This window comes from Fringilla coelebs (genome assembly GCF_963513975.1).
Source record: "Fringilla coelebs genome assembly, chromosome: 1".
NCBI lineage: Eukaryota > Metazoa > Chordata > Aves > Passeriformes > Fringillidae > Fringilla > Fringilla coelebs.
This window is the reverse complement of record NC_140028.1, coordinates 148,993,472-149,018,024: the sequence shown is the minus strand read 5'-3', so window position 1 is coordinate 149,018,024 and position 24,553 is coordinate 148,993,472. Positions and strand designations below refer to the sequence as shown.

The 24,553-nt window shown below is 40.6% G+C and overlaps 1 protein-coding gene across 8 annotated transcripts in view; it reads left to right on the top strand.

Moving 5' to 3' along the window:
• Positions 1 to 24,211, top strand: part of CTDSPL (CTD small phosphatase like) — an 80,927-nt gene extending 56,716 nt beyond the window's left edge. For 4 of the 8 annotated variants that reach the window (XM_084221389.1, XM_084221387.1, XM_084221388.1 and 1 more), the window contains 6 exons: positions 2,718 to 2,819; positions 7,683 to 7,739; positions 15,993 to 16,085; positions 17,693 to 17,878; positions 20,150 to 20,271; positions 20,342 to 24,211. In XM_084221389.1, the coding sequence (XP_084077515.1) occupies positions 2,718 to 2,819; positions 7,683 to 7,739; positions 15,993 to 16,085; positions 17,693 to 17,878; positions 20,150 to 20,271; positions 20,342 to 20,435 (654 nt within the window). In that variant the 3' untranslated portion in view covers positions 20,436 to 24,211. Of the gene's footprint in view, positions 1 to 2,717; positions 2,820 to 7,682; positions 7,740 to 15,992; positions 16,086 to 17,692; positions 17,879 to 20,149 lie in introns of all 8 variants that reach the window. The other 4 variants (XM_084221392.1, XM_084221391.1, XM_084221390.1 and 1 more) reach the window with 2 other exon arrangements.
• The last annotated feature ends 342 nt before the right edge of the window (positions 24,212 to 24,553 follow it).

Here is a 24,553-nt window from a genome sequence, read left to right as displayed (position 1 = left end):
AAGCTTTGCTGCCCTTGACAGGTGGAAATTGCTTTAGATCAGAAAGCTTGAACAGCAAAACAAATGGGCTGATACTTTGCATACAAATCCTTTCAAGTTCCTAAAAGGCTCAAAAATGCCACCCTCGCTCCCAAGTCCTTCACCAGCTATTTAGCAACCTCACAACTTGTAGTGGTTTCAGCTTCAGAATAATTTCCTTCTCCCTATTATCAGAGGGTGAATGTTTTCACAGTCGAGGGCAACAGAATTGCAATTTGTGAAATGGAAAATTCATTTATTCTGATCTTCAAACGTGTGAACTTAAGGAAACAAGATCAGATTGAACTCAAGATGCCAAAGCTTGTGGGAGAGTTGGTTGTGCCCTTGTTAGATGAAGTTAGGTCAGTAACTGCACATGATCTCCTAAAGCAGTGCTGAAGAGGGAGAGGAGCTCCAGAGGTAACCAGAATCTCTGTGTGGGTACCACAGGTGAATTGTGCCTCTCCCAGCCACTGCTTTTGGGAAAGCAGAGGTGCAGGTGGGTGAAAAAAACAGCTGCAGGTCACCTTGCTGTGCATTCGGGGAATTTGGGCTCTCAGAGATGAAAGTTCTTGCATTTTGTAGTCCTTGGTGTGTGTCCATCCTTTTCTTGATGACAAATGCAACAGTTTGCAGCTGAAAAAATAAAGATATCTGTGGTAAGACAGTGCTTGTATTTTTCATACGTGCATTTTTATGTGGAAGAATATATAGTTCCATAGATTTTCCATAGATACAGATATTTTCAGTTTGATAAGGAATTCACATTGCAGAAGGAATTCCTGGCTTTGAACTGCCTGTGCAGATTAATGTAGTCAAAAATTCAAAGGAGATAAGAGTTTGGAGCACAACAATAAACTGAGCTATTATTTTTTTTAAGAAGTGTGTTTTAGGTTTCTTGGGATGTTCATACCTTTTTTCATCTTTAAAGACAAGAAGTATTGGAACATGGGTTCTGAAGATTGCTGTTTTTAAATGGGTTGGATTTTTATTTCAATAAGCTTTTACTTCATTTAGCTTGCAAGTTTGGATCCTTCTTAATATAAAAAACTGAGGTGGGGTGCTAAATAGCTTTTAGGCTTTGAATAGAAGGAAAAAACCAAAATTCCTTAGGTCTGGTCCTAGCTGCCAACAAGCAGAGGTGGAACTGAAGCAGCTGTGGGGCTGTCCATAACCTAGCCAGGGTGTTGTATAAATTCCAGCCTGGTTGGGTGGCTGTGGAACCTTTGCAGGCATTAGGCAGAAGCTGTTTTAATTGCAAGGTCCTTGTCAGATGCATGCTGAGAGGAAATGCACTGAGACAAGGGGTTTGTAGTCAGGGCAGCTTCCAGTTTGGTGGCTGAGGGAACTGTTGTCAATGTTAATTGCAAGGAACATAATTAATATCAGTGAATGCTCCTAAAAATCCCCCAAGAAACTCCTGCTTTAGCTACAAACACTTAATTTAAGTCCAGAATCTGATTTGTTAGGTGCTTCATTTTAGAGTTTATTAGGCATCATTGGCCAGTATCTATCAAGGTGACACTTGAATTCAGCAAGTGGTTGATGATCTGTCCTGGCTGCTGGAGGGTGTCCCTGCCTCATCTGTGTCACCCCTGCCTGCACAGGAGTGGCCTCAGATCTCTGTCAGCACCACTGCAAAGAGCAAACCCATAAATAAATAAATGATAAATGATGAATCCTTACCAGAGCAACAGTGAACAGATAAAAAAATAGGAAAAGAATGGAGTTAGAGTTGTGTATCCAAGCCTAAATTAATTTCATTTCCTTTCTGTCTTAAGCTTCTCCCTACTGATGCTTTTCTATAAAGCTAATCCTTTTCTTTCATCAAAAAAAACCAAAAAAAAACCCCAAGTGGCAGCAGTGTTTCAGCTCCAAATGGAAGCTTTCTCTCCCATTTCTGTGATTTCAGAAAGTATCCAGTACCAAAATCTAAAGCAACATCTTTCTATTGCAAACTGGGGTGTTGAAGTGGGAAATGATCCAAAGAATATGAGGCTCTGCATTGCTTTCAGAAGAATTGTCAATTCATGGGATTGATGCCATTTTTACTAAGGGCAGTGTGCTGCAGAAGAGCCTGGTTCAGATTCTTCCCTGCAGGTTTAATACCTTGTCTGGGAGCATAATTCACATGGAAGTTGATCACCACCCTCCTAAGTGGTAAAAACAAGAGTGAAGACATGTTCTGGAAGATAAAATTAGTAATGCTGTCTTCCATCAGGGTGGATTCCTCATTTTCAGCATTTTTCTTGGCAAACAGAAATAATGATTTGTGTAAATGTCCATCAGCCTGAAATGGCTGCAAATGGCATTGACTGGAAATAGGATAACAACAGCAACCAAACCAGGCATTGGGAAAAGAGCCACTGGAAAAAGATGTTCTATCAAATATCCTGGGTTTATGATTTTTTTTTTTTTTTACATAGTGGTAATGTTTTACCATTTTCATTTCCAGTGCTTTGGAGGTCATTCTAAACAAGTCTCTAATTTAAAAAAGAAAAGTCTGTATGGGTATTGCAATTGCATGAGCCATTAATATCCATACATAAACTTGGGATGAGCCCAAAAAGTCATGTGATTTCAAGTCATGTATTCCAGCTGCCAGTAATGACTAGAATAGTAATGTTGACAGAAGGGTGCCCCTTCCATAGAGGTTTTACTTTTTTTTTGTTGTCTTCCTCTTTTCTTTTTATTTATAGCCACCAGCTAAATACCTCCTGCCAGAACTGACAGCATCAGACTATGGGAAGAAGTGTGTGGTCATTGATTTAGATGAAACTTTAGTGCACAGTTCATTTAAGGTAAGTAAATTCAAAAGGGATCTCTTGCAGCTTGAATCTGTCAGTGAATGCTGCAGGAACTGTTAAGCCTCTTAACACTTGAACTCCTCTTACATCCTCTGCCTGGGAGTCCTCATTGCCTCTCCTGTGATTATTCATTCTAATTTAGCTCTCAGGGGAGTAACAGCAGAGATTGCTTTTTAAATTTTATTTTATTTTTTTGAGAGAATCACACTGCAACAAGGCCTGGAATAGGTATTGGCTTAATGGATTTGTGTATTCCACCAGAGACCTGTGTTTTGGACAGGTGCAGAATTTGTTGCTTTGAAAATAGGGGTTTGTTTTTGCAGTTTAAATGATGTCATAGTTGGTGTAGGAGAATGGAGAATCAGCACAGCTTTTGTGCTGGTTTTAGATGTACCTTTAACCAGGAGATTTTGGGCCCCAAAAATTTTGGGCTCCTCTCTGTTGCTGGGGGATGTTGTTTTCCTGATCACAGCAATTGTTTTTAGGTATTTAGTTTTCAGAGCAGGAAAGCAAACACCATTTAGTTGTTGGTGGTGAGTCAGTCATCTTCAAGGAGCAGCTTCTGTAACCCTTCAGATTCAGCCTGTGCTGAAGGTACTGGTGTTTTTTCTGTTGTTTAAGCAGGGCTGAAATTTGGAGACTTCAGAAATACACAGAGTCTAAATTGGCTTAGGGTACTGATAGCATTTCTGATTAATGCAGCTAATACTGATAAAGCATCTGCTGGTTTTATGCATTGATTGGAGAATTTATAAGAATTAATAATGTTATTTTACTACTCCCAAACCAGATTAACCACCATTACAGTCTTCTAGGTGCTTGCACTCCATTTTTCACTGGAGTGCATCAGCTCCACTTTTTAATCCTTCACTTGTTTGTTGCCAGTATTTAAAATGCAAACTTGTAATTCATGTTGTGGTTAGAATTTGGCAGCAGCCTCTCTTTATTGACTTAAAGAAAACCTTATATGGAAATATTAGAACAAATATTCCTGTGCCTCAGACTGAAATGAAGAAATTTTTTCTCTGTCTTTGTTGTGCCTGATGGTACAGAATAATTTCTGGTAGTGTACAGGAACCTCCAAGCCTCAGTGCCATATTTGTTCTCTGTAGCCAGACTGAGCTTGCTCTGGAGAACTTTTCAGGGAGATAAAATCCACAGCTGGATTGGGCAGGGAGGAGCCATGCCTTCTTACTTAAACAAGAGTCAAAAACAAGAAGAGAAAGCTGAATTTAAAAGTCTAATTGTGTATAATAAAATTGAAGCATGAGGCTTATTCTTACCTGAAAGGTAAAAATACAATTTGTTTTCTGAGTGCTGTGGGTAATTTTGTACTGTGATTTTTTTTTTTCTGGTTTTGAAACAAAATGAGATTCAGTTTAGCTGGTTATTAGTTATTTTTTAAACCATTTTACAGAAATGCATGTTTAATGGTTGACACAGTTGCAAATCTCTCTTGTAGGACTGAGATTTGCAGAGTGTTTCTTAGAGGGCTCCTTTTAATCCTCCCACATTCAAATGATATTTAATGGATGTTTAAATGATGTTGAGTAGATATTTAAGAAAAACCAAAAGCTTTTTCTGCTTGATGATGAGCACTGAATAATTTTTTTGTGTGAGGTAAAGAAAACTGGTCCTTTTTTGTGTGAGGTCAGTAGAGTTGGGCAGATGTTGGAGTTTTGCAGAATTGGAGTTTTAGGGTGAAAATGGTGTTATTTCAATATGAAACCCTGTGATTGGGGGTGTGTAAGAGAAAAACCAAGTGCTGGAGGAAATTCATTTAGTTGTTCAGTGGCTGTCACTGTCCAGTGGTGCTGTCTGGGTTTTGTTTCATGAAGGGAAGTTCCTCAGCTGAATTAAGACCAATAATTTTCATCAAAAATAATGATACATTCCAGCAGAGCAGGGGTTTGAACACCTGGGTGCACCCTGCTCTTGTAGTTTTTTATTTTGTAGGAGTTTGGGGGTATTTTGGGGGTTTTTCTTCCATTAAAATATATCTGCTCTAACCAGGTAGGTCCCCACTTAAAAGGTGGAGAAGCATACATAAATTTGAGAGTTTTAGTACAAAAGACTTTATTTAAAGCACCTGATACTTTAGAATTTGTAATTCTGTTATGAAATAGGCTTCATATTTCAAATGCAGATTACATGTTTTTTTGACACAACCAGAGAGGCAGAATATTTAAAGTGCTTTTTATGAAAGCAGCAACATCTGAGGGAGGGTAATTCTCATCTTTTTATGCCCCTGCATATTTGTGAAGCTTTAAGGAGGTACTGGTCTTTCATGTTAGATGCATATTAAAGGAATAAAGTTTGGGGTTCTTTGGCAAGAGTAAAAAAGGAGTAGATAGACAGGGTAGTTATCATTCCCATCATAAAACAATAATAGAAGCAAAAAATAATAAATGATTAAATCAAGGAGATGTAAACATGGTTTTGTATAAAATGTATTAAACCACATGCAAGCCTGGAATGTAGTCCTATTCAAAGCTGGCAGTGAAACACCTTTAGAACATTTAAAATGCTGAAAGGTTGGGGGTTTTTTAATACAAAACTTCTAACTGAGCTGAAGATTTTCAGTGGAAATGCATTGCCTCCTTCCAGGCTCTGTCTCTGTGCTTCCCACTGGAGGCAGGGACGTGCTCCATGTGCCCAAAAACCTTTGCCCAGCAAATTGCTGCAGCCTTTTCTCCTCTTTTCCCTCCCTGAGGAGCACAGAACTCCAGTCTGTGCTCCTGTTCTTATCAGCAGCACCAAGAGAAAGCAACATAATACCTGAAATATAAGTGGGGGAAGCAAATTGGGAGTAGTTTGGTGACAAAGTCTGAGACTGAGTTGTATTTGTTAGAAAAAAACCAAAGTTGCTCACACTGAATGTGGTTTTCTCTGGTATCTGGTTGATGTTGCTCCTGTTAGGATTAAATTCTGTAAAAGCTGTAGTTTTATCAGTGGATTTCAAAACCTCAGCAACTTGCAGTGGCCTATTCTTTTTCTGCTGCTGCTGCAGAGTGTTTCTCTTGCTGAAGGGAGTCATGCATACATAAATCCTTCAAGTGTGTGCAAGCCTCTTCAAAGTCTGCAGGGAGCTGGCACCCACTGGAAAACTGGTGGCTGAGGCTTCTTGACAATTCATTTGAGGTTTTTTTTTTTTTTAAGGTGAAGCATCAGAACTTTTGTGTAGCTGTTCTGTGGCTGTTAGAGCTGCACAATATCTTCTCTATCTGAGGGACTTCATACAGGGAGCAGATGGGAGCCTCCCCTCTGTCTTTTTCCACAGCAGAAAGGGGAAATTGCTCAGTGTTAGATAAGAACAATACAGATTGATCTGTGTGTATTTGAGGAATTATTCAGATCACATCAGCACAGGGGTCAGCAAGAGGTCTGTTGCCAATCCTGGCTGGTCAGGATGAGAGGATTTCATGTAACCTCTCCTGTGCCCTCAGACCCAGCACTTGCAGGTGTCAGATCAAACCATCTTCTTTATTTCTTTTCTCCTGAGAAAGGGTGTTTCCCTCCACAGAAATTCTTTGTGGTCACTTTGCTCTCCTGGCAGGGAGGCTGTCTGACAGGGGAATTAGAATCTGGTTTATCCAGGGAGTGGGATCAAAGTGCTGCTGGCAGGTTCATACTGCAGGATCCTCTTTTCCCACCATTTTTTCACAGAGCACCTGTTTAGACTCCCCAGTTTGTGATCTGCCTCTTAAGTCACTTTACCTCAGCTGCTTCTCTGCCTTCTGGGCACACCTTTGCTCCCCTGAAAGAGTTTAAAGTCTGTTTCCAGTCCCACAAATACTCCAGGGACATCTTTTTGGTGGTTCCTGAGATCAGCCTGCTGACTGATCCAGAAGAGCAGGTGGGACCATCTGTACAAACCTCCCAGAGCTGAGTGAAGATGTTCTCCAGCCTTAGCTTGCTCATACCACTTCCAGCCTGGGCAGTATCCCTGCAAGATGCTGGCTGTTAATCAGTCATGTTAAAACTGTCTTTGGCAGCTCTGTCTCAGCCATTTCCAGGCTGCAGGTGATGGAATGAGCTCCAGGCATGTTTACATGACTGGATTTTAGCATGGATACGGTGCATGAGCTACCTAAGTGTGGTGTCCACTTGAAGCAGTAAACATTGGCAGCAGCCTGTTCCCAACTGCCCCTTCTGGCTAGCCAAGATTAGATTAGGAACTCCTGAACTGTCTACAAGGCCACTTTGCTGCTTTCCAAGGCAGTTTTACTTGACCAGCAGTTTTTTCACAGTCACTTGAGAATTAAGTTTTGTTCGACAGGCTGGAAAAACATATTCAGGGACTTGTGTAAAGTGTGCCTGCTCTTCCTTTTGGAATTAAAATGCAATTTTACATGATTAGGTCGATTGAATTGGCATGTTTAGAATCCTTCACAACCTAAGTCTTGCTGCAGCTGCTGATTCAAACCATTAGGTATTACTTTTACCACTGTCTTTATTTTTAATTTAGTCACCAGTTGATACCCTCGAGTAGAATGTGTGCAGTACACAGTTGATTTTCTTGATGGTTATTTATCCATAAAGACTGGATGGAAGAGTTTATCCAAAGAGATGTTTTCCTGATGAACACACTCACTGGTAGTGGGGGTTATTCAAGCAGTGAAGCATGCTAGATTTTATGAAGCTTAAAAATAGGAGAGAAAAGGGAAATGCAGCATCTGAAATTGCAACTGTGAGCTTTTGACTCTTGTAAGAGCACACACAGAGTGGATATGGGAGGTCAATAATGATTAGTAACTTGTTCCTCAGAAGTTGTCACTCTTCCCTTTTATGCCCCTGAAATTTTCCCTCCAACCATTTTATTTTTAATGCTGATTATTTCCTTATCATTCTTTCTAGCCAATTAGCAATGCTGATTTCATCGTTCCTGTTGAAATTGATGGAACCATACATCAGGTGAGTGTGTCCTGAGTGCCAGAATGTTCTCTTCCTCCATTTGCTGCTTTTTATCCAATAATTTCTCTTGCAAAGCATGGAAGCTGTGTATTCTGGAATGCAGACAGGCATCCCTGTGTGCTCAGGTGGAGTCTCTCTCTCAGGACTTAAATACTCAACTCTTTGTCAATTTTATAACATTTTCCAACAGGAAATTATGTAAGGATGGGGTTTCAAACATTGGTGGGCCCAGAAAAAGCTGCTTGAACACTGCATTTTTCATTCCCTCCAACATAAATAGGACATAGCTTGGCTTTAATATATGTTGCTAGCTCATATGCTAAAGGTCATGTGTATTTTATAAAGTATAAAGAAAGAATAGACATTTATTCCGTTTTTGTGGTAATCTATGTTCAATTTCTGTCCCCTTTTATTCCTGTAAGTAATTCAAGTTCCTCTGATGGGAGTTATTATATACTTCAGCATATTTGAAAGGTCTGGACAAAATCATGAGGAGACTGATTTCTGTGTCTTACTCTGTAAGAACTTCACTTAAGGCTCGAAGAAATGGTTTTGAGTAAATGCAAAACACCCATAATTTGAAAATCTGTCCCCTCCATGCATCTTGGATTGGTGTCTTTAATCAGTGATCATTTCTGAAGGATTGAATCAAATAAATTACAGTGCTGTTACTTTCCCTCTTCAGGCAGACATTGAAGTTCTTGCTGGAGATGAATTAAACAGGTTAATGTCAAGTTGAGCCTTTCTGATACATGCACTCTGGAAATTGTTTGGAACATTTGTTGGGTGTTGCAGTTAGCAAACCTTCCCTCCATGTGATTGAACAGAAATTTTAAGTACTTTAAATTCTGAAATGTTGTTTATCTATTGTCTTTATGGATTATTTCTACTTGGACAAAGAGGTTTGTATATTTTAAGAGGTTTTATATTTTATTTGTGTATTATTTCTTGTGCTAATTGGTGGGTCATAAAGATAGTTCATATTTTTGTCTGATTTCCTGTGAAGCTCTCCATGTATTTGTCACTCTTAAAATGATTACTGAATATCAGTCAGTGAACTGAAATGTGCTTTAAAGTAATAGTTGTTTTGACAGTTTTTACACTGTGCCTGTTTTATGTAGAAAAAAATCAATATCTGGGTACTTCCACCTGTAATGTTCTCCAGAGCTGATGCTTACAACATTTAAGTGATGTTTTGGAGATTTGTGATTTTTAATCCTGATTTGATGTGGGCTTTAGCTGTGTTTGGTGCTGTGGAACAGACAAATTCTCTCTCCTAAAACTTTACAGAATGCTTTTGAAAGTGAATTTTTGAGTGGCTTAGAGTTGTGATTGCTTAGCTTGTCAGGATGACATATTTACATTTGGAAAAAATTCCCAATAAAAGGCTTGGGCTTTATAGTCAAACATTTCAAAAGCCTGATGCCTTTCTATTCCGTGCTGCAAACTCTGAAATTCTTCACCAAAAATGATGCAGTTGGCACTTGGAGATGGCTCCATGTGGAGAAAAGAGAAAATAGCAACAAAAAAAAACCTCCAAACAAACAAAAACCCACAGCTGGGTCCAAAGGGAGCAGATTTGTGCATCTCCTTCTCCTTTGACAGAGGTGGTCAGGTGAAATTGGTCTCTGTGCTTTGCTGGAAAGTCCCTGCACGATTTTCAAGGAAATTGCTTCACTCTTTGAATTTCAAGTTCTTAAACTCTAAAATAGGTAAATACCTCAGGCACATTTGGATGGTAAAAATGAAGGTAATTGTAAGGAATTTGTGTTTCTTGAAATAAAGGTAATTTGTGTGGCACACAGGATAGGCAAAGCCTGCGTGTGTAATACCTCTTGTAATATTGCTGGCATTTAGGAATCTTTTCTTTTTTGTTTTGCACTGTGATAAAGGGCAAAAATGGATATTCTGGCTGAGTGTGATGTGCATTAACACAGCCTGCAGAGCTCTGACAACCTGTTCCCACTTCAAACCTGTAATTCTGTAGTCACTTAGAGCATAAATGAACTGATCTGAGCAATTTCTGTCATTTATCAGGATTTGTCATCTGTGTAATGCGTGTCCATTTTCTTAAGCAGTTTATAAACTCCAGGATTAATCACTGACATTGAGAAATATTTCCACCTGTGCAAAATATCCCAGGAGATGGGAAATATTGTGGAACCACACTGTCTGTAGTGCATATCCCTGTTTTACCAGTGAGCCTGGTACCTTATCAGGGTGGAGGTTGGCAGATTTTTATTGTCCTTGGCTTCTGCCTTAGGCAGAACCCCAGTGGAAAGGAAGGTTCCTTGCTGAGAAACACCATTTCAGAAGTGCACATTCATACAGAACTTTGGAATTATATGAGATTGTTCAGATCTCATACACCAAAAAATACAAGTTGTGGCAAATGGAATTGCTGTACTCCTCAAAGAGTTTTGAGGTTGACTTATGTAGCAAGTTTTTTCATGGTAAATGCTGTTTTGGCTTGGCTTTTTTTTTTTTTTTTTTTTTTTTTTTTTTGCAGTTCAACAGAGGTCTTAAAAAAAAATAATGTCTTTAGTTTGGGGAATTTGCTTTTCCTTATATAATTTATAATCCAGAGGTCAGAAGCACTCTTGGGGGTTCTTTTTTATAGGGAGGACAATTCATCATCTTAAAGGGTGCTTGGGTAAACGAGCTTCCCTAGATTAAAAACCAGCTTTTCTTAACATCCCTTCTCCCTTTCCCATCTTTCTTTCTCCAGCCTAAATTACCTCATCTTTTGAAAGGATTTGTCATTTTATTTTAGAAGGAAATAAATCAAGTATGAAGGAACCTTCCTTTCTTTCTGCTGTGGGTCTCTGGATGCCTGCAGAGCTGCCCATCCTGGGGCAGCTGAAGTTCCAGGAGAGAATTCCACATTTCCACAGAATGACCAGGTTGGAAGAGACCTTCAAGGCCATCCAGTCCAACCCAGCCCCAACAGCTCAACTCAGCCCTGGCACCCAGTGCCACATCCAGGCTTTGTTAAACACACCCAGGGATGGGGACTGCACCACCTCCCCGGGCAGCCATTCCACAACTTTATCACTCTTTCTGGGAAAAACTTTCTCCTGCTCTCCAACCTGTGGTGGTTCGAGTTGTGGGTTTCCCTGGGTCTGGATTGAAGGCACTTGAGACAGCAGTTCATGTTCACACTCAGGTGTTTATTATTTCTTATCAGTAAAACAGTCTCACTGCTGGGAGTTCAGCAGCTTTTCATTAGAAGGCACAGAATGGCCAACAATCTCTTGTTCCAAGGCCTTTTAACACTAAACTGTCCAATTAAGAACTGACACCTGGATTATTTTCCCTTTTAAGCCAATAACTGATCCCACAGAGCCCCAGTGCAGACTCTTCTGCCCAATTACAGAATGCCACCCAAACCCATGGAGGAGGAGGAACAAGAAGCATGAAGGAAAAACCCAGGATGACACCCTGTGCCCTCCATCTTGCTTCCATCCACAACACACTAAAAACCCCAAACCCTCAATTTCTCACCCAGTGACACACCCACACTGCTCTCTGTAATCCATTTCACACTTTTGTGGCTTCCAGTCTATCTTGAAGTCTGGGAAACTTTCTCCATGAGTGAGGGTCAGAGTCAGTGCTGCCCTGGGGGTCAGGGCACCCCAGAGCAGACACAGAAATATTCCCAGTGCCCTGGGTTTGCACACCAACCTAAACTTCCCTTGGTGCAGCTGGAGGCTGTGTGCTCTGGCTGTGTCAGTGCTGCTGCAGACAGAGCCCAGCCCAGCTGAGCACAGGCACCTTTCAGGAGCTGTGAGAGTGATGAGGGCAGCCCTGAGTCTCCTTTTCTGCAGGCTGAGCACCCCCAGCTCCCTCAGGGCTCCTCTCAGGGTTTGTGTTCCCAGCCCCTCTCCAGCCTCGCTGTCCCCTCTGGATGTGCTCAGTGTCCCAAGGTCCTTCCCAAGCTGAGCTTGGGGCCAGAGCTGGGCACAGCACTCCAGGTGTGACCCCAGCAGTGCCCAGGGCAGGGCAGAGTGACCTCCCTGCTCCTGTGGCCGCTCCATTCCTGCCCCAGGCCAGGAGCCATCGCCTCCTTGGCCCCCAGGGCACTCTGGTTTGTGCTGGGAGTGGTGGCCCAGGTACACAAGGGGGGCTCTGGTGCAACCTGACCCTTCTGGCCACTCCTCTCCTTCCACTCTGGAGATCAGAGCTGGCCCTTCTCTCCCACATGAGAAGTGGGAATCCAGTGGAATGTGTAGGAGCTGAGAGGAGGCTCGTTGGGCATGGATGTGGTGGCTGGAGATGTTCCACCTGTTGGGTACCTTGATTTAACTCTGCAGGAACACATCCTCTCCTTTGGACCCACTGACCAAGGGCAGAGTGACCACAGCCCCCAGCCCAGAACTGCATCAAATACAGCTTTAATCCCCAAAGGGTGAAGGGTTTTGGGAAATGCTTGTCCTTCATCTTTCATCCAAATTGAATTCCAGTGCCTTTGTGCCTTGGTTTTGGTGTCCAAGAGTAAAGAGGGCAGCTAGGAAGAGTTTGATTTGGTGTTATTTTGAATTTTATTTTTAAATATAATTTGGTTATTGAGTAAAACTAATTTTAAGTGTTTGTTTGGGGTGAGGGGGGAGTTAATTCAATTAATTGCTTTTTTTTAATTGTTGAAAGCTGAGGGAATTTGGTAGGTATACTTTGAACATAATATGCAACTTTTTTTTTTTTTTTAAACAAGAGGGGAAAGGTTGTTTAAATAATAAATTTTCTTCCAGTAAAGCACAGAATTCATGGATTTTCTTGCAGGAGGCTGTGGCCTGGTTCAAGTAATCCAGGATAGGCTGTATCCATTCTAACTGGCCTATTCTTGGTTACTTGCACTGGGACACAGCCACAGCTGTGTGACCCAGGACCACGAGGGACACGTGGGATTTTCTGCTCACTGCTCAGGAGAGACATGAAACAGGAGATTCCAGGAGTTGGAGTTGTCATGGGCAGATTTTTTGGTCATTACTTGCAGATTTCCTCATTGTAAAGCTGATTTTGAAAGGCAGTTCTGTGTGTCCTGTTAAATTGGTTGAAAATGAGCTGGGTTTGTCTTTGGGTTGCACAAATGCTGAGTCTCTGTAGGCTGAGGCTGCTTTGAGGTATAGAAAATTCATGTGGAAGTACAAAATGCTTGAAACCAATTCAAGATAATTGCTTGTGTTCTGCCATTAGCAGCTGTAAGAATCCTGTGGAAACATGCCTAGTGCCTGATTTGTGCTTGAAATGTTGAGTAGGGTTCATTTTAAATAATAAAAAAATACTATATTCCTCTGAATTCTTGCTGTGATAAGGAAAAAATTAGTGAGCATGCAAATTGCAAAAAAAAAAAAAAGGATTTTTTTTTTAATGCCCTGAAAACTGTATATAAATCTCAGAAAAGTGCCAGGAGCCAGTTAGTCTAGAGATTTCAACTGAAGACATCAGGCAATGGAGGAAACAGCCAAGCCACAAATAACCATGCAGCATTGAGATTCAAGTCCAGCCACTAACAAAGTAAAGGGGAAAAAATTCCAAATGAGAAGGAAGAGGAGAAAAGAGCTGCACTGTCAGCTGAAGAAAGCTTTCTATGTGGAGTAAACCAAAGAGATTTTGTAGCCCAGGATACCAGTACATTTTGGAGTTGCTTCCAGGCTCTAAGTAGGACTTCTCAAAGAAAACTTCTACTCTGGAGAATAACTATCCAGAGTATTAAGCTACGTTGTTCTGCCAAAAAAGAAAAAAAAAAAACTAAAAAAGTGAAGGAATTGGGGCTTTGTACAGAGGGAAATAATTAAGGGAAAAATTTGGTGAGACTTCATCTTAAGAGATGACATTTATTATTAATTAGGCATTTAACATGAGAAGCAAATCTGTTGGCTAGATCCCAGTAGGGAAAGATTTAAGGCAAAGCAGCAGGAGAAACTCAAGTAGAGGAGGCTGTGAGTGCTCTGTGGTGGATCAGGAGCCCTAAACTGCAGAAGGGAGACCCAACTAAAAACACTGTGTATTCACAGCTAATCCTGAATTAGGGGCAGAATTAGGAGCCCTAAAAACAGCCAGAGCAGTGTTTGTTGTCAAGGCTGGCCAGTGCAGCCCAGGGCTCTGGGGCTGCAGCTCTGGGGTTGATTTACTGAGTGCTCCTGATGGAGGAGGTGGCTTGTGTTGCAAGCAGCAAAGTTCAGATCCTTGGCAGGGAGTTTGTAATTACATTCCAAGTGGAAATACTTCACTGACAGGGGCAGAGATAGGGATGGAGAGCAAAGAGGAGACTTCTTCTGCTGAGGCTGGAAGCACTGGGCTGTAAAAGGGAAATTAATATTAAATTCCAGCACTTAACTCTCCAAGAGTGATGTTAAGACTCTGGGGTGCCCCTCAAAAATAACTGTAGGAATAAAATTAAGGCTAAAGAATCAAGAACTTAATTATGAACTTGGATCCTGCTGTCTTTCCTCTCACATCTGGGAAGTTGGAAACTCTCTGGATACCCAAAAGCAGAGGGACTGCAGCTGTCTTTCTGTCTTTAAAAAAAAAATAAATTCAAAGGTAGAATCTGGAGAGGAAATACTACAGCACAACGTTGTGTAGAAAGAATTAAATGAAAAATTAATTGCCTTGTTATAGGAGAGGAAATTACTTGGTTTATGCCTGGTGAAATACAGGAAACATTGCTGTAATTATCTGGAAAGAGAGTGGTGGTGAAGTACATCTGTTAACTGTCTTTAATCCATAAAATGTCACCATTATTTGATGTGTTAGGTGCTGCTGTGGCTGTTCAAAAAAAAAAAATCTGGGTTATAAATTATTGTCTGTATCAAAGTTTGAATGTAATATTTATAGGGCCAGAAACAGTTTAGATAAATTTCATAGAAATAACTTAAAAGAGATAAAGACTTCATGGTATGATCTGTATGCTGCATAAAGGGGAAAATTAACATTTCTGCTTTAGTCATTAAGGTACAGCTCCTCATATGTGTTTTTAAAAAAACTTTACTCTCAATTTTAGGTTTTCAATTTCAATTACACAGTTTCTGTTTTTATTCTTTTGCTGAAGGCTTCAATTGTTACACTTGAGTTCAAGCTGCTGTTTCCATATTTTTCTCCTTCAGGCTTTTTCTCTGAGTACCTTGATTTTTTTTTTCTTTTTTTAACCTCTTATTAATAGGAATCTAGGAAAATACATACAATTAATCTGGTTTTACATTTCAAAGAATGAAATTCCTGAAATAGCATCAGTCTTGCAATTCTTCCTGAATTCAGCTCTATGCCAGACTTCTCCACTTGAAATTTCCAGCATTAGGGATTATTTGCCAAACAAAAGAAGATAAAATGTTGCCAATATTTTCTCTCAAACTTTTAATCTAACTGCAAACAAGACAGATAAATATTTTTCAAGCAGACTCCCCTTTTCAGCTTCCCAGTATATTGTGAGCTGTTTCCAAGCTTTCTGAGCAGCACTTTCCTTGTTTTGGTATCTTCTGTGAGCACAGAATCATCTTGTGTGCTCTGCAAGGATAACCAGGGAGGTTTTAATAATCTGCTAATCAGGTTGTTGACAGCAAGGCAGTGCTGAAAGGCAGCAGAGCACTGCTGAAGGCAGGATGCTGAAGAGGACAGAAATCCTGGGAATTTGCCATCTTTTGGCAAGGTTAGAAGATGCTGTAGACTTTGTCAAATTTCAAACCCAGCATTTTTAGATATTCTGTTTGCTGGTGAAGATTTTTGGTGAAAAAAGTTCTCTGTAGAGCTGGAGGGCTTTATCACTCTCCATAGTGAGCTATGGTACTTAGCACCTGGAATTTCAGAAATGAGAGAATCAGCCACAGAAGGAAACCAGGTCCCTATTGAGCAATTCCTGCTGTCAGAGAGGTTTCATCAGATTTATTCCTTCTGTGGAGCTCCTCAGCTTTCCAGCACCAGAAAGGGTTTGGTGGAGAGATCCAGATCCTCGCTTCTTGAGAAGCCCTCTTGTCTCCCTTTGCCTTAATGAGATTTTTTGAGGAGCACCCTCCTGATGATGCTCAGTGTTTGCAGTTCCATAACCAGCAGGGGCTTGGCAGCTTGCGTGTGCCAATCTCTCATTATTGCAGCTCTACTTTTATCTTGCATACTTTTCTTTTTCCCCAGCATTTCATTTGAACTGCTTCCCTGTTAACTTCTGTTTCGAGTGCTGGCATTGCAGGAGTGGTTTTGTTTTTTAGGGTTTTTTTCCCTTTCCTTGAGCACCATCTGACCTAAATGCTGTTATCATTCCAGGTTTATGTATTGAAACGACCACATGTGGACGAGTTTCTTCAGAGGATGGGAGAGCTCTTTGAATGTGTACTCTTCACAGCCAGTCTAGCCAAGGTTTGTTCCTCCTTTCATCTCTTTAACTCTTATGGTGCTGGTCAGTGGACTTTTGGTTGGGTTTTCTATGGATAATTATTTCCACAGTTGGTACTATCTTAATTTTTCCCCTTCTTTTCTGCTTCTTTGTCTGACAGTGTGTACTTTGTCTGCTAGTGTGTGGGTAAGTGTTTCCATGGTAACACCATCACATATGGGCTTGTCTCATAATGTAGCCTCCATGCATTGCTCATGATGCCAATATGAAAGGCTCCCAAGTTACCATGGTTATAGTGAGAAATTAGAACAAATAGAGTGCCAGTGAAGCAGCACATGAAAGTTGGGCATGAAATAAAACACCGAATTAAACCCTGTCTACACCATCAACCAGTGACTCAGAAACTCACTGGAAATTGGGAACCAAGCTTCTTGCTCTCTTGAGGTGCAATTTCAACCTGCAGTTAGTAAATGAGGCCTTTTTTGCAAAGCTTGAAAACATCCCCAGGAATATTTTGTGCCCTCTGGTCCTGCAGTAGCAGTAGTGGCTCGTGGGTAGTTTTTGTGGTAGATGTTACAGTAGTAGAGTGATCTGGAATTCTTCACTTCCTTCAGTGTATTGTATTTGTGGTGTCTTGTTTGTAAAATTACACTGGTTATTTCTAAGTAGTGCTCTAGCATGGCAAGCTTTTGCTCCAGCCTAGTGTAGACATGGCAGGGGACAGGATCCTGATCTTCTACAAAGCCTTTTTCCCTGCATTCTCTTTACCACATACTGTTCAGTCATGTTGAAAAAATCCTAACTACTGCCCCAATTTCATACTGAAATTATGTGCCTTATTTCATAATCAAAAGATGATTGATTTCAACATCAGTTTTTTTTTCTTGGTTTAAAATATAGGAAAATGTAACTCCTGTTGTGCAATAATAAGATGTAACTGCCATTTTCAACTGTGTGGTTATTCATGTTTGAGTTTATTTGGATACTTCTTCTTGGTCATTTTATATAAATTGTTGGATTCTAAGCTGTGCCTCACTTAAAATATCATCTTACGTATAAAATGTGAATTTCCCTGGTATTGTGCATGAGTATTTTTATTAATAACATCTTTGGCTGATCCTTTTTGGTAATCTTAAGAGTCTTGCTGACCCAGTTGCTCCAAGGGCATCATTTGGCAGAGCCACATCAGGCTCAGATTTGTTCACTGCAGTTTATCTCTAGAGGCACATGGAAACAAATCAGCTGGGGAAAAGCTTCACATTGATTTTCTATTAGCATTGGCTGGTTTTATGGTAATGGCAGGTGAGATCTCTGGATCCATCAACCTCTAGAAAACTCTCAGGTTAACTCTTAAGTTGGTCCTGAGAATAAAACCTAATTAATAAATCACAGAAAACATAAGAGTGCAAGTTAGCCTTCTCTAGAAAGAGAATTGTCCTACTTTTGCTTTATCTCTTTATTAATCACTTCAGGTTTGCAGGCAATTGAGTTAATTAACAAGGAGCAGGGAAGAAACTGGAGAAAAAGGGCATTTTATCTGAAATGATTTTGTGTCCCTTCTTTGTCTGGCTCTGTGAATCAGCCTTATCTGCATGTTGCTAACTTGATGTTTCTGACTTGTATTTTTAAGTATGCAGACCCAGTAGCTGACTTACTGGATCGCTGGGGTGTGTTCAGGGCAAGGCTCTTTAGAGAATCCTGTGTTTTCCACCGAGGCAATTATGTGAAGGATCTGAGTCGACTGGGCCGTGAGCTGAGTAAAGTTATTATAGTAGATAATTCTCCTGCATCTTACATCTTCCATCCTGAAAATGCAGTAAGTATTCAGAGTACTCCAGCCTAACTTCATCTCTCTGGCCCTTGCCCAGGTTTTGTGATTTAGAAAATAGACTTCTCAGAGCGCTGGCTTGTGTCAGATTCGGTGTTTTCTTAGGCTGCAGCGGGTTCTGGGGTTCACTGCCAAGTGGTGAAGGGCATGGGCAAAGTGATCTTGACAGAGTGTCACAGCCATGACTGCTCCTGTGCTCTGAGCTTTGGCTGCTGCCTTGAGGTCCAGCAGTTTTGAGAAATACCAAGTGGTGTGGAACCTGAAAAACCAACCTGGCTCTAAGAAACAAAGCTGCCCTACAGCACAGATTTTGTTCTTTGGGGTAGTGATTGCAGAAAGAATGGTTTGAAGGCAGGAAGGATGAATCTGACTCCATGTTCTCAGAAGGCTAATTTATTACTTTATGATACTATATTATCTTAAAGAATGCTGTACTAAACTAGACTAAAGAATACAGAAGGGATACTTACAGAATGCTAAAAAGATAATAATGAAAACTTCTGACTCTCTCCAGAGTCCTGACACAGCTTGGCCCTGATTGGCCAAAGAGTGAAAACAACTCACAGGAGAATCCAGTGAAACAATCACCTGTGGGTGAACAATCTCCAAACACATTCCACATGAGCACAACACAGGAGAAGCAAATGAGATAAGAATTGTTTTCCTTTTCTCTGAGGCCTCTCAGCTTCCCAGGAGAAAAATCCTGGGTGGAGGGATTTTATCAGAGAATGTGAATGCCACATGCTTGAACTTCTTTTTAGGTACTCCCATCTTTTTTCATTGTGTGAATAATATTTTATTAGGCAAGAGAATTAATGCTTTACTGGTTGCTACTGAGATCTGCATTTTTGGGTAAGAGAAAGAAAAAAAACGAAACAAGATCCTGTTGGGTTGTTATGCTCCTCTCTCAATTATTTTTGTCATAGCTCCATAATTAGAACTGTTAGTCAGCAGGTTAATCAAGGTTTAGGAATAAGGGTAAAGGGCAGGCAGCAGTTCTGTAGGGGAGAACAAGGAGGAGCAATGTACATTTTCACTGTGTGTTTGCATTGGCTCCAGGAGCTCTGATGGAGAGGTCTGGGGTGCTCCATCCAAGGCTGCAGCCAGTACAGCTGCTCACGTCTGCTTTAGCTGCCAGGGGAGAAGCTGGAACTCTTAGATCTGCTGACTTTTAGACAACCAGGCTGTGCACTGTTTGCTTTGATGTTTTTAGGCTGCCTTCTTTGTGAACTGTTAAAAATCAGTGTAGGAAATCTTTTATTAAGAACGCTGCTTTGCACAGTCCTGCCTCTCCAGAACAGCTTTTTTTTTTTTTTCTTTCTTTCTTTTAGTAACATGAACTATTTATCTTCCAGCAGTCAGCTTTCAAGTTCAGATCCTATTATTGTGATGCCCTAAGTGATGGGGTGAAAATATTTTTCTGGTTGGTGCCACACATGGTTTAAAGCTGCCATTTGTAATAACCAGGACCTGTAGCTCTAATTTATCTTCATGGTTAAAATTAAAAACCTGATCCAAGATCATCATTTGGTATCTCAGAAATCAGTGCCAAGGGAATAATGAGCTGTAGAAATTTGGGAGATGAAATTGAGGGCCTTGTCAGAGTGGCTTAATCACGTTTAGAAAAGTGCTGCTGGCTGACTGATACTGGAGTCTCTGCAGAAACCAGAGCTTGTAACAAGATCCAAGATAGTCTTGGAAAGACCTCAGTGTGCTGAAGATACACAGAACACCTTTCCCAAATCCAGCCTGCATATTTAAGAAGGGTTATTATCTGTGTTGTTCTCTGAACCCACTCACTAGATTGAACGTTTTTACCTGAACAGTGTTCTGCCCTTGCAGTTAAACATTTCCTCCAAACCCCATGCTGGAAGGGGTTGTTGCTGCCTGCCTGTGCCTGGTGACTCACTCTGATCATTCTTAGAGGGAGAAAAAAAAAAAAATTGCCTGTAAATGAAGTGTCAGTGCAGCTTCATAACCTGTGTCTGCCTTCCAGTCTGTTCTGGATAGCAAGGAGGCAAAGCAAGGAGAGCTGCCCAGTGTGGGGTCATGTGGGTCACCTGGCCATGCAGGTGAAGCTCAGCTGTCCTGGTTGGGCTTGGGGCTGACCCTGCTGCTCCACCTGCACGCTAATGAGTAGCTAATTGCCATGATTGTTACAGCATGGTGATGATGGTTACAGAACACCTACACAGACAAAACTCACGTGGCTTTTACATCATGAAACCCTCTCAGTGTTTGTTGGTTGCTTTGTTTCAGGTGCCTGTGCAGTCCTGGTTTGATGACATGACAGACACAGAGCTGCTAGATCTTATTCCTTTCTTTGAAGGACTAAGCAAAGAGGAAGAAGTTTACAGTATGCTTCATAAACTCTGCAACAGGTAGCCCTTAACTCTGACTGACTCCTGCTCCTAGATTGCAGTTGCTAGAGGCTGTCTCCATCTCTTTCAGCTCTTTCAAGTGTAAGCTTGGGGAGGTCACCCCAGTCAGAAGTGCTACTCTTGATCTTCCTGTTACATTGGACACGAAGGACAATCATGAGTGATGCTATTAAGCCTTCAGAAGCCTGACTCCTAAGGTCATGTGTTCAGACTACTTTTTTAAAGGAAAAAAAAAAAAGCTATTTTAAATGGGACTCTTTTAATTAATTTCATAAATGGACATCTTTTACTGGATCAGCTTTTCTTAAAACATGCCAAAAAAAAAAAGAAGCTTGTATTTCAGCAGTTGAATTTCTCTCCCTTTCTTCCCCTCCCACTATGCAGACAATTTTACCCCCCTGCTTAGAGCAGTTGACCTGACTCTGAATTTTTTCTTACAGAATGAAGTGCCTTTTTGAATGTTATTTTAAGATAAAAATTCATTTTTGTATAAGACGTATTTCCAGACATCTTTTAGTCTTGTATTGTCTAAATGCTTTAAAAGGAAAAAGGAAAAAAAAAATTTATAGAGCACTGTAATATATAACAAAGGAAAAAGTTGAAACCAAGATGCTGGGTTCCTGTCTCCACGATGACAGTGAGTTGTGTTACACTTTGTCATGCTCAGAAGGTTCAGGCGGACGTGGGAGGGGTGAACTGGGGTCATTAACGTGGTTGTTTCACTGATGAGGATTTTGGGCACGGTTTTATAACATATCTGCAGTTGTTTTGAGTATTTAGGGAGTGATGGAGTTGAGGAAATGAGGTGGCTGATAGACCTAAAGCACCTTTAATTGCAGACAGATGAAGTTCTGCTGTCTCTGCTTACGCACAACTGCCATGCCTCTTCTTTTCTGGAAAACCATTATCTTGGGAGAACAGCAAGGAGATCTATTTATTAGCTTAAGATTCTTTTCTCAAAACAACCCATCTGGGGAAGCTGGATCTACATTGAGCTGTTTGGAGTACTTTTTTCTTTTCATTGCTGCTACTGTATACTCACCAAATGGAGTTGACCATCGGCTGTTATACTGTTTTTGCCACTGTGCCTGTGCTATGAGACATTTTCTGTAAGCTGCAAACTTGGGCAATAAATAAAATGCAGGCTTCATAACCCACCCCCATGGATTAATCCATTGGTATCTGATATACCAGTTAAAGGTGACCTGTAAAGGATTTTTTTTTTTCAATTTTTTCAATTAAGATGAAGCCCTCTCCTTTCTTTGATACATGAAAATGCAGGAAGTTTGCTGCCCAAACCTTTGATTTGTATTTCTTTTTCCCCAAGGTGTAAGGGGCAGATTATGAGCTGTATCAAGTCTTACTGGAAGGGTAGAAGTTACTAGCTAGACTAAAATTGGTCCTCTGGCTTTGGAGTTGAGTTATACTCATCTCTGAATCTGAGAGCCTGCTTAACATCTTGTGCAGTGTCATAGGTATTTCAGATGAATGATTTTTAAATATTTTATGCCTTTGAAGAACAAGGCCCCCCTTTTTTTTCCCTCCCCCTTTCCAGTGTCACCTTTCAGTTATTGTCCACAGCAGAAATCTGCAAACATAAAAAGTGCAGCTGTGTTTGGCTGTCATCAGAGAAGACTAAATGGATTATTTGGTGCTTCTAATTAGCCTTGTGCTGAATTCTGAATTGTAGACCCCCTTTGCCTTTTCTCTTTTCCTGGAGAAGTCCCGATGACTTGGGAAGAAAACAAATTCCTTTGTGATGGACCTGGGGCTTGTGATCCTTGTCTCAAAAACATTGGTGAAGCAGCTTAACAAATCCATCTGAGAGGGGCAGGCCAGTCTGCACAGGCAGTGAGTGGGTGGTGGTGGGTGCAGTGTCAAACTGAGCCCCCCCTTGCAGTGCAGCTGTGCTCCAGCTGTGCTCCAGCTGTGGCTGGGCCCAGGGGTGCTGGAGGCAGTCCCATCACACCCGTGAGTCTCTAGGGCATCACCCTTTTGTTTCTTAACCAGCTGGCATCACCTTAGTACTGTATAAATCTGTGCCACAACAAAAAGACAAAGTGTCGAGTTTAAAAAATGAAAAATCTTAAAAGAAAAAAAAGCCTACTTTGTTTTAAATATAACAAAAAAAAAAAAAAAACTAAACAAGAAAAAGGACGTGTGGATTCTGGTTAGTCCATTAACGTTTACTTTCAGTTTGAGATGGTTTAATTTTGTATTTGACTCCAGAGTAATGAAACTGTAAGCTGCCAAAAAAAAAAGTTGTTCTCTGAGCAGTATTTTCAACTGTGCCTGTGGCTCCTGGGCCCCAGTGCAGTTTGCAGGGAAGTATTCAGGTTGTAGTTAGTCGTGCAGGTATGAGAGGAATGGCTGAAGAAATTCAAAGACTTTTTCTTGTTAGCATTAGACCAAACAATCAGACAGAGAGTAAAAAACCCACGAGACAGGGCCGTGTGACAGTTGTGACCTGTTGGACGTGAGACAAACCATGTCACCCGTTTGCATCTCTGCAAGCAGCGATTTCATGAACCAGTTGCCTTAAGTCTGTGAATGAATGTTGATTATATTATTAAAGTGTCTTGTATTGTTTTCAAATCCACATAGAATGGGCAACTGAACTTCTGCACCAGCCTCTGGAGAAAGGGTTCTGATGATGTTCTGTACAACCATACTTGTACTGTATTATTTTGGCTCTTAAAACCCCCCCAAATTTTAAAAAATCCAACTTACTGTAACTTAGTACAGCATTAAAATGACACTTGGTGACAATACAAAGACAAAAAACGTAGCACAGCTTTGATCTCTGTTAGTATTGAGAGTATTTTCTACGAGTTCTGATCGGTTCTATTTTTTTTAACCCACCCAACTCATATGGGAATAAAACTCAGAGTGCTCTGCAATCAGGTTTGGACTCCCCTGGGTATTCAGATTTGGCCAACAACTGTCACAGTTGTTTATTTTGACACTATCATCATACTTGAAATTTCAAGTGTTGCGTTTGCGTGGATATACATACGCTATATATTTAGAGTTTCTAGATTCTGAAAAAAGCAATAGAGTTCTGTCCATAAAGTCAGAGAACGAGTGGAATGTTTGTAAAATTTGCAATACGGGTATTTGATTGTATTTTAAATACAAGATTTAAAAAAAAAAAATTCAAATAGGGAAAAAAAACCAACCCTTGTTTCCTAAATCTCTTGCATATTTTGAAGTGCAGTTACTGCATGCAGGTCACCAGGGCTGTTCTAAACCCTGGGTTTCAGTTCTAGTTCTGAATATTATAGAAATATTAAAAAGTCTTTTCCCAGTTGTCATTCTAAAGACATGCTGCCTGGCCTGAAGTTCTGTTGTCCTTTTTATGTTGGGTTAAAAACGGTTTTTTGCCTGTATGGGTATTTTTAAATGAAGCTGTAAGGCAGAACGCCTTAGACCCTTGAAACCCAACAGAAGTGTTAACAAAGAAATTGCCATTTGTAACCTTAGGGCTGTGCACAGAATCCTTGGTCACACCACGAGGCGTGGCAGGCTGGGCATGGGGAGATGGTGGCAAATGTACAATATTGCTGTGTTCATTTAGGTAGCTTTGGAAGAATAATTTTGTCTCTTTGTTTCGCCCTTTTGATCTTTATTAAAACAGCAAAAGTTACACGTGGAAGAAACTCAACACCTGGAGGCGTTTTTGGTTGTCAGTGTATGCAATCACTTTTCTTACAGCATGATTTTGATTAGACTGGTTGGGGACAATAAAGTATCTAAATGACACTGGTGTGTGCTAATGTTGCAGCTTTTGAAATTTCAATGTTTTAAAAAAAAAAAAAAAAAACCAAGAAAAAGAATCTGTAGCTGTGTGACTTCCGAAGGCGTAACCCTCTGTTGGACAGATTGTTTTTAACCTAATAAACCACAGTTCTGCACAGCCCTATTTGTAAAACAAAAACAAGTTTGTGCCTCTGATTCCAAGGTGCTGTGATGTTTTTTGCCTTTGTGGGGCGAGGAGGGGCAGGTGAGACTGGTGTGGGGCAATTGCTTCAAAATCTCTGGGCTAACTATGCAAAACCAGCTGTCAGTTTTCTGTTTCACATGATGTTGTAAAATCCCAGCTGACTCTCTCTTATTTCTTGTTAAAGATCTATTGGGAGCTCCTCAGCAGAGGAGTAAGCAATGGAAATGTTTCTTTCTCTTTCTTTCTTTTCTTTCTTTTTCTTTTTTTCCTTTTTTTTTTTTTCCTTATGATGGAGCTGTTTACACTTTGATGCAATGAACAATCCAGCAATACTTGAGA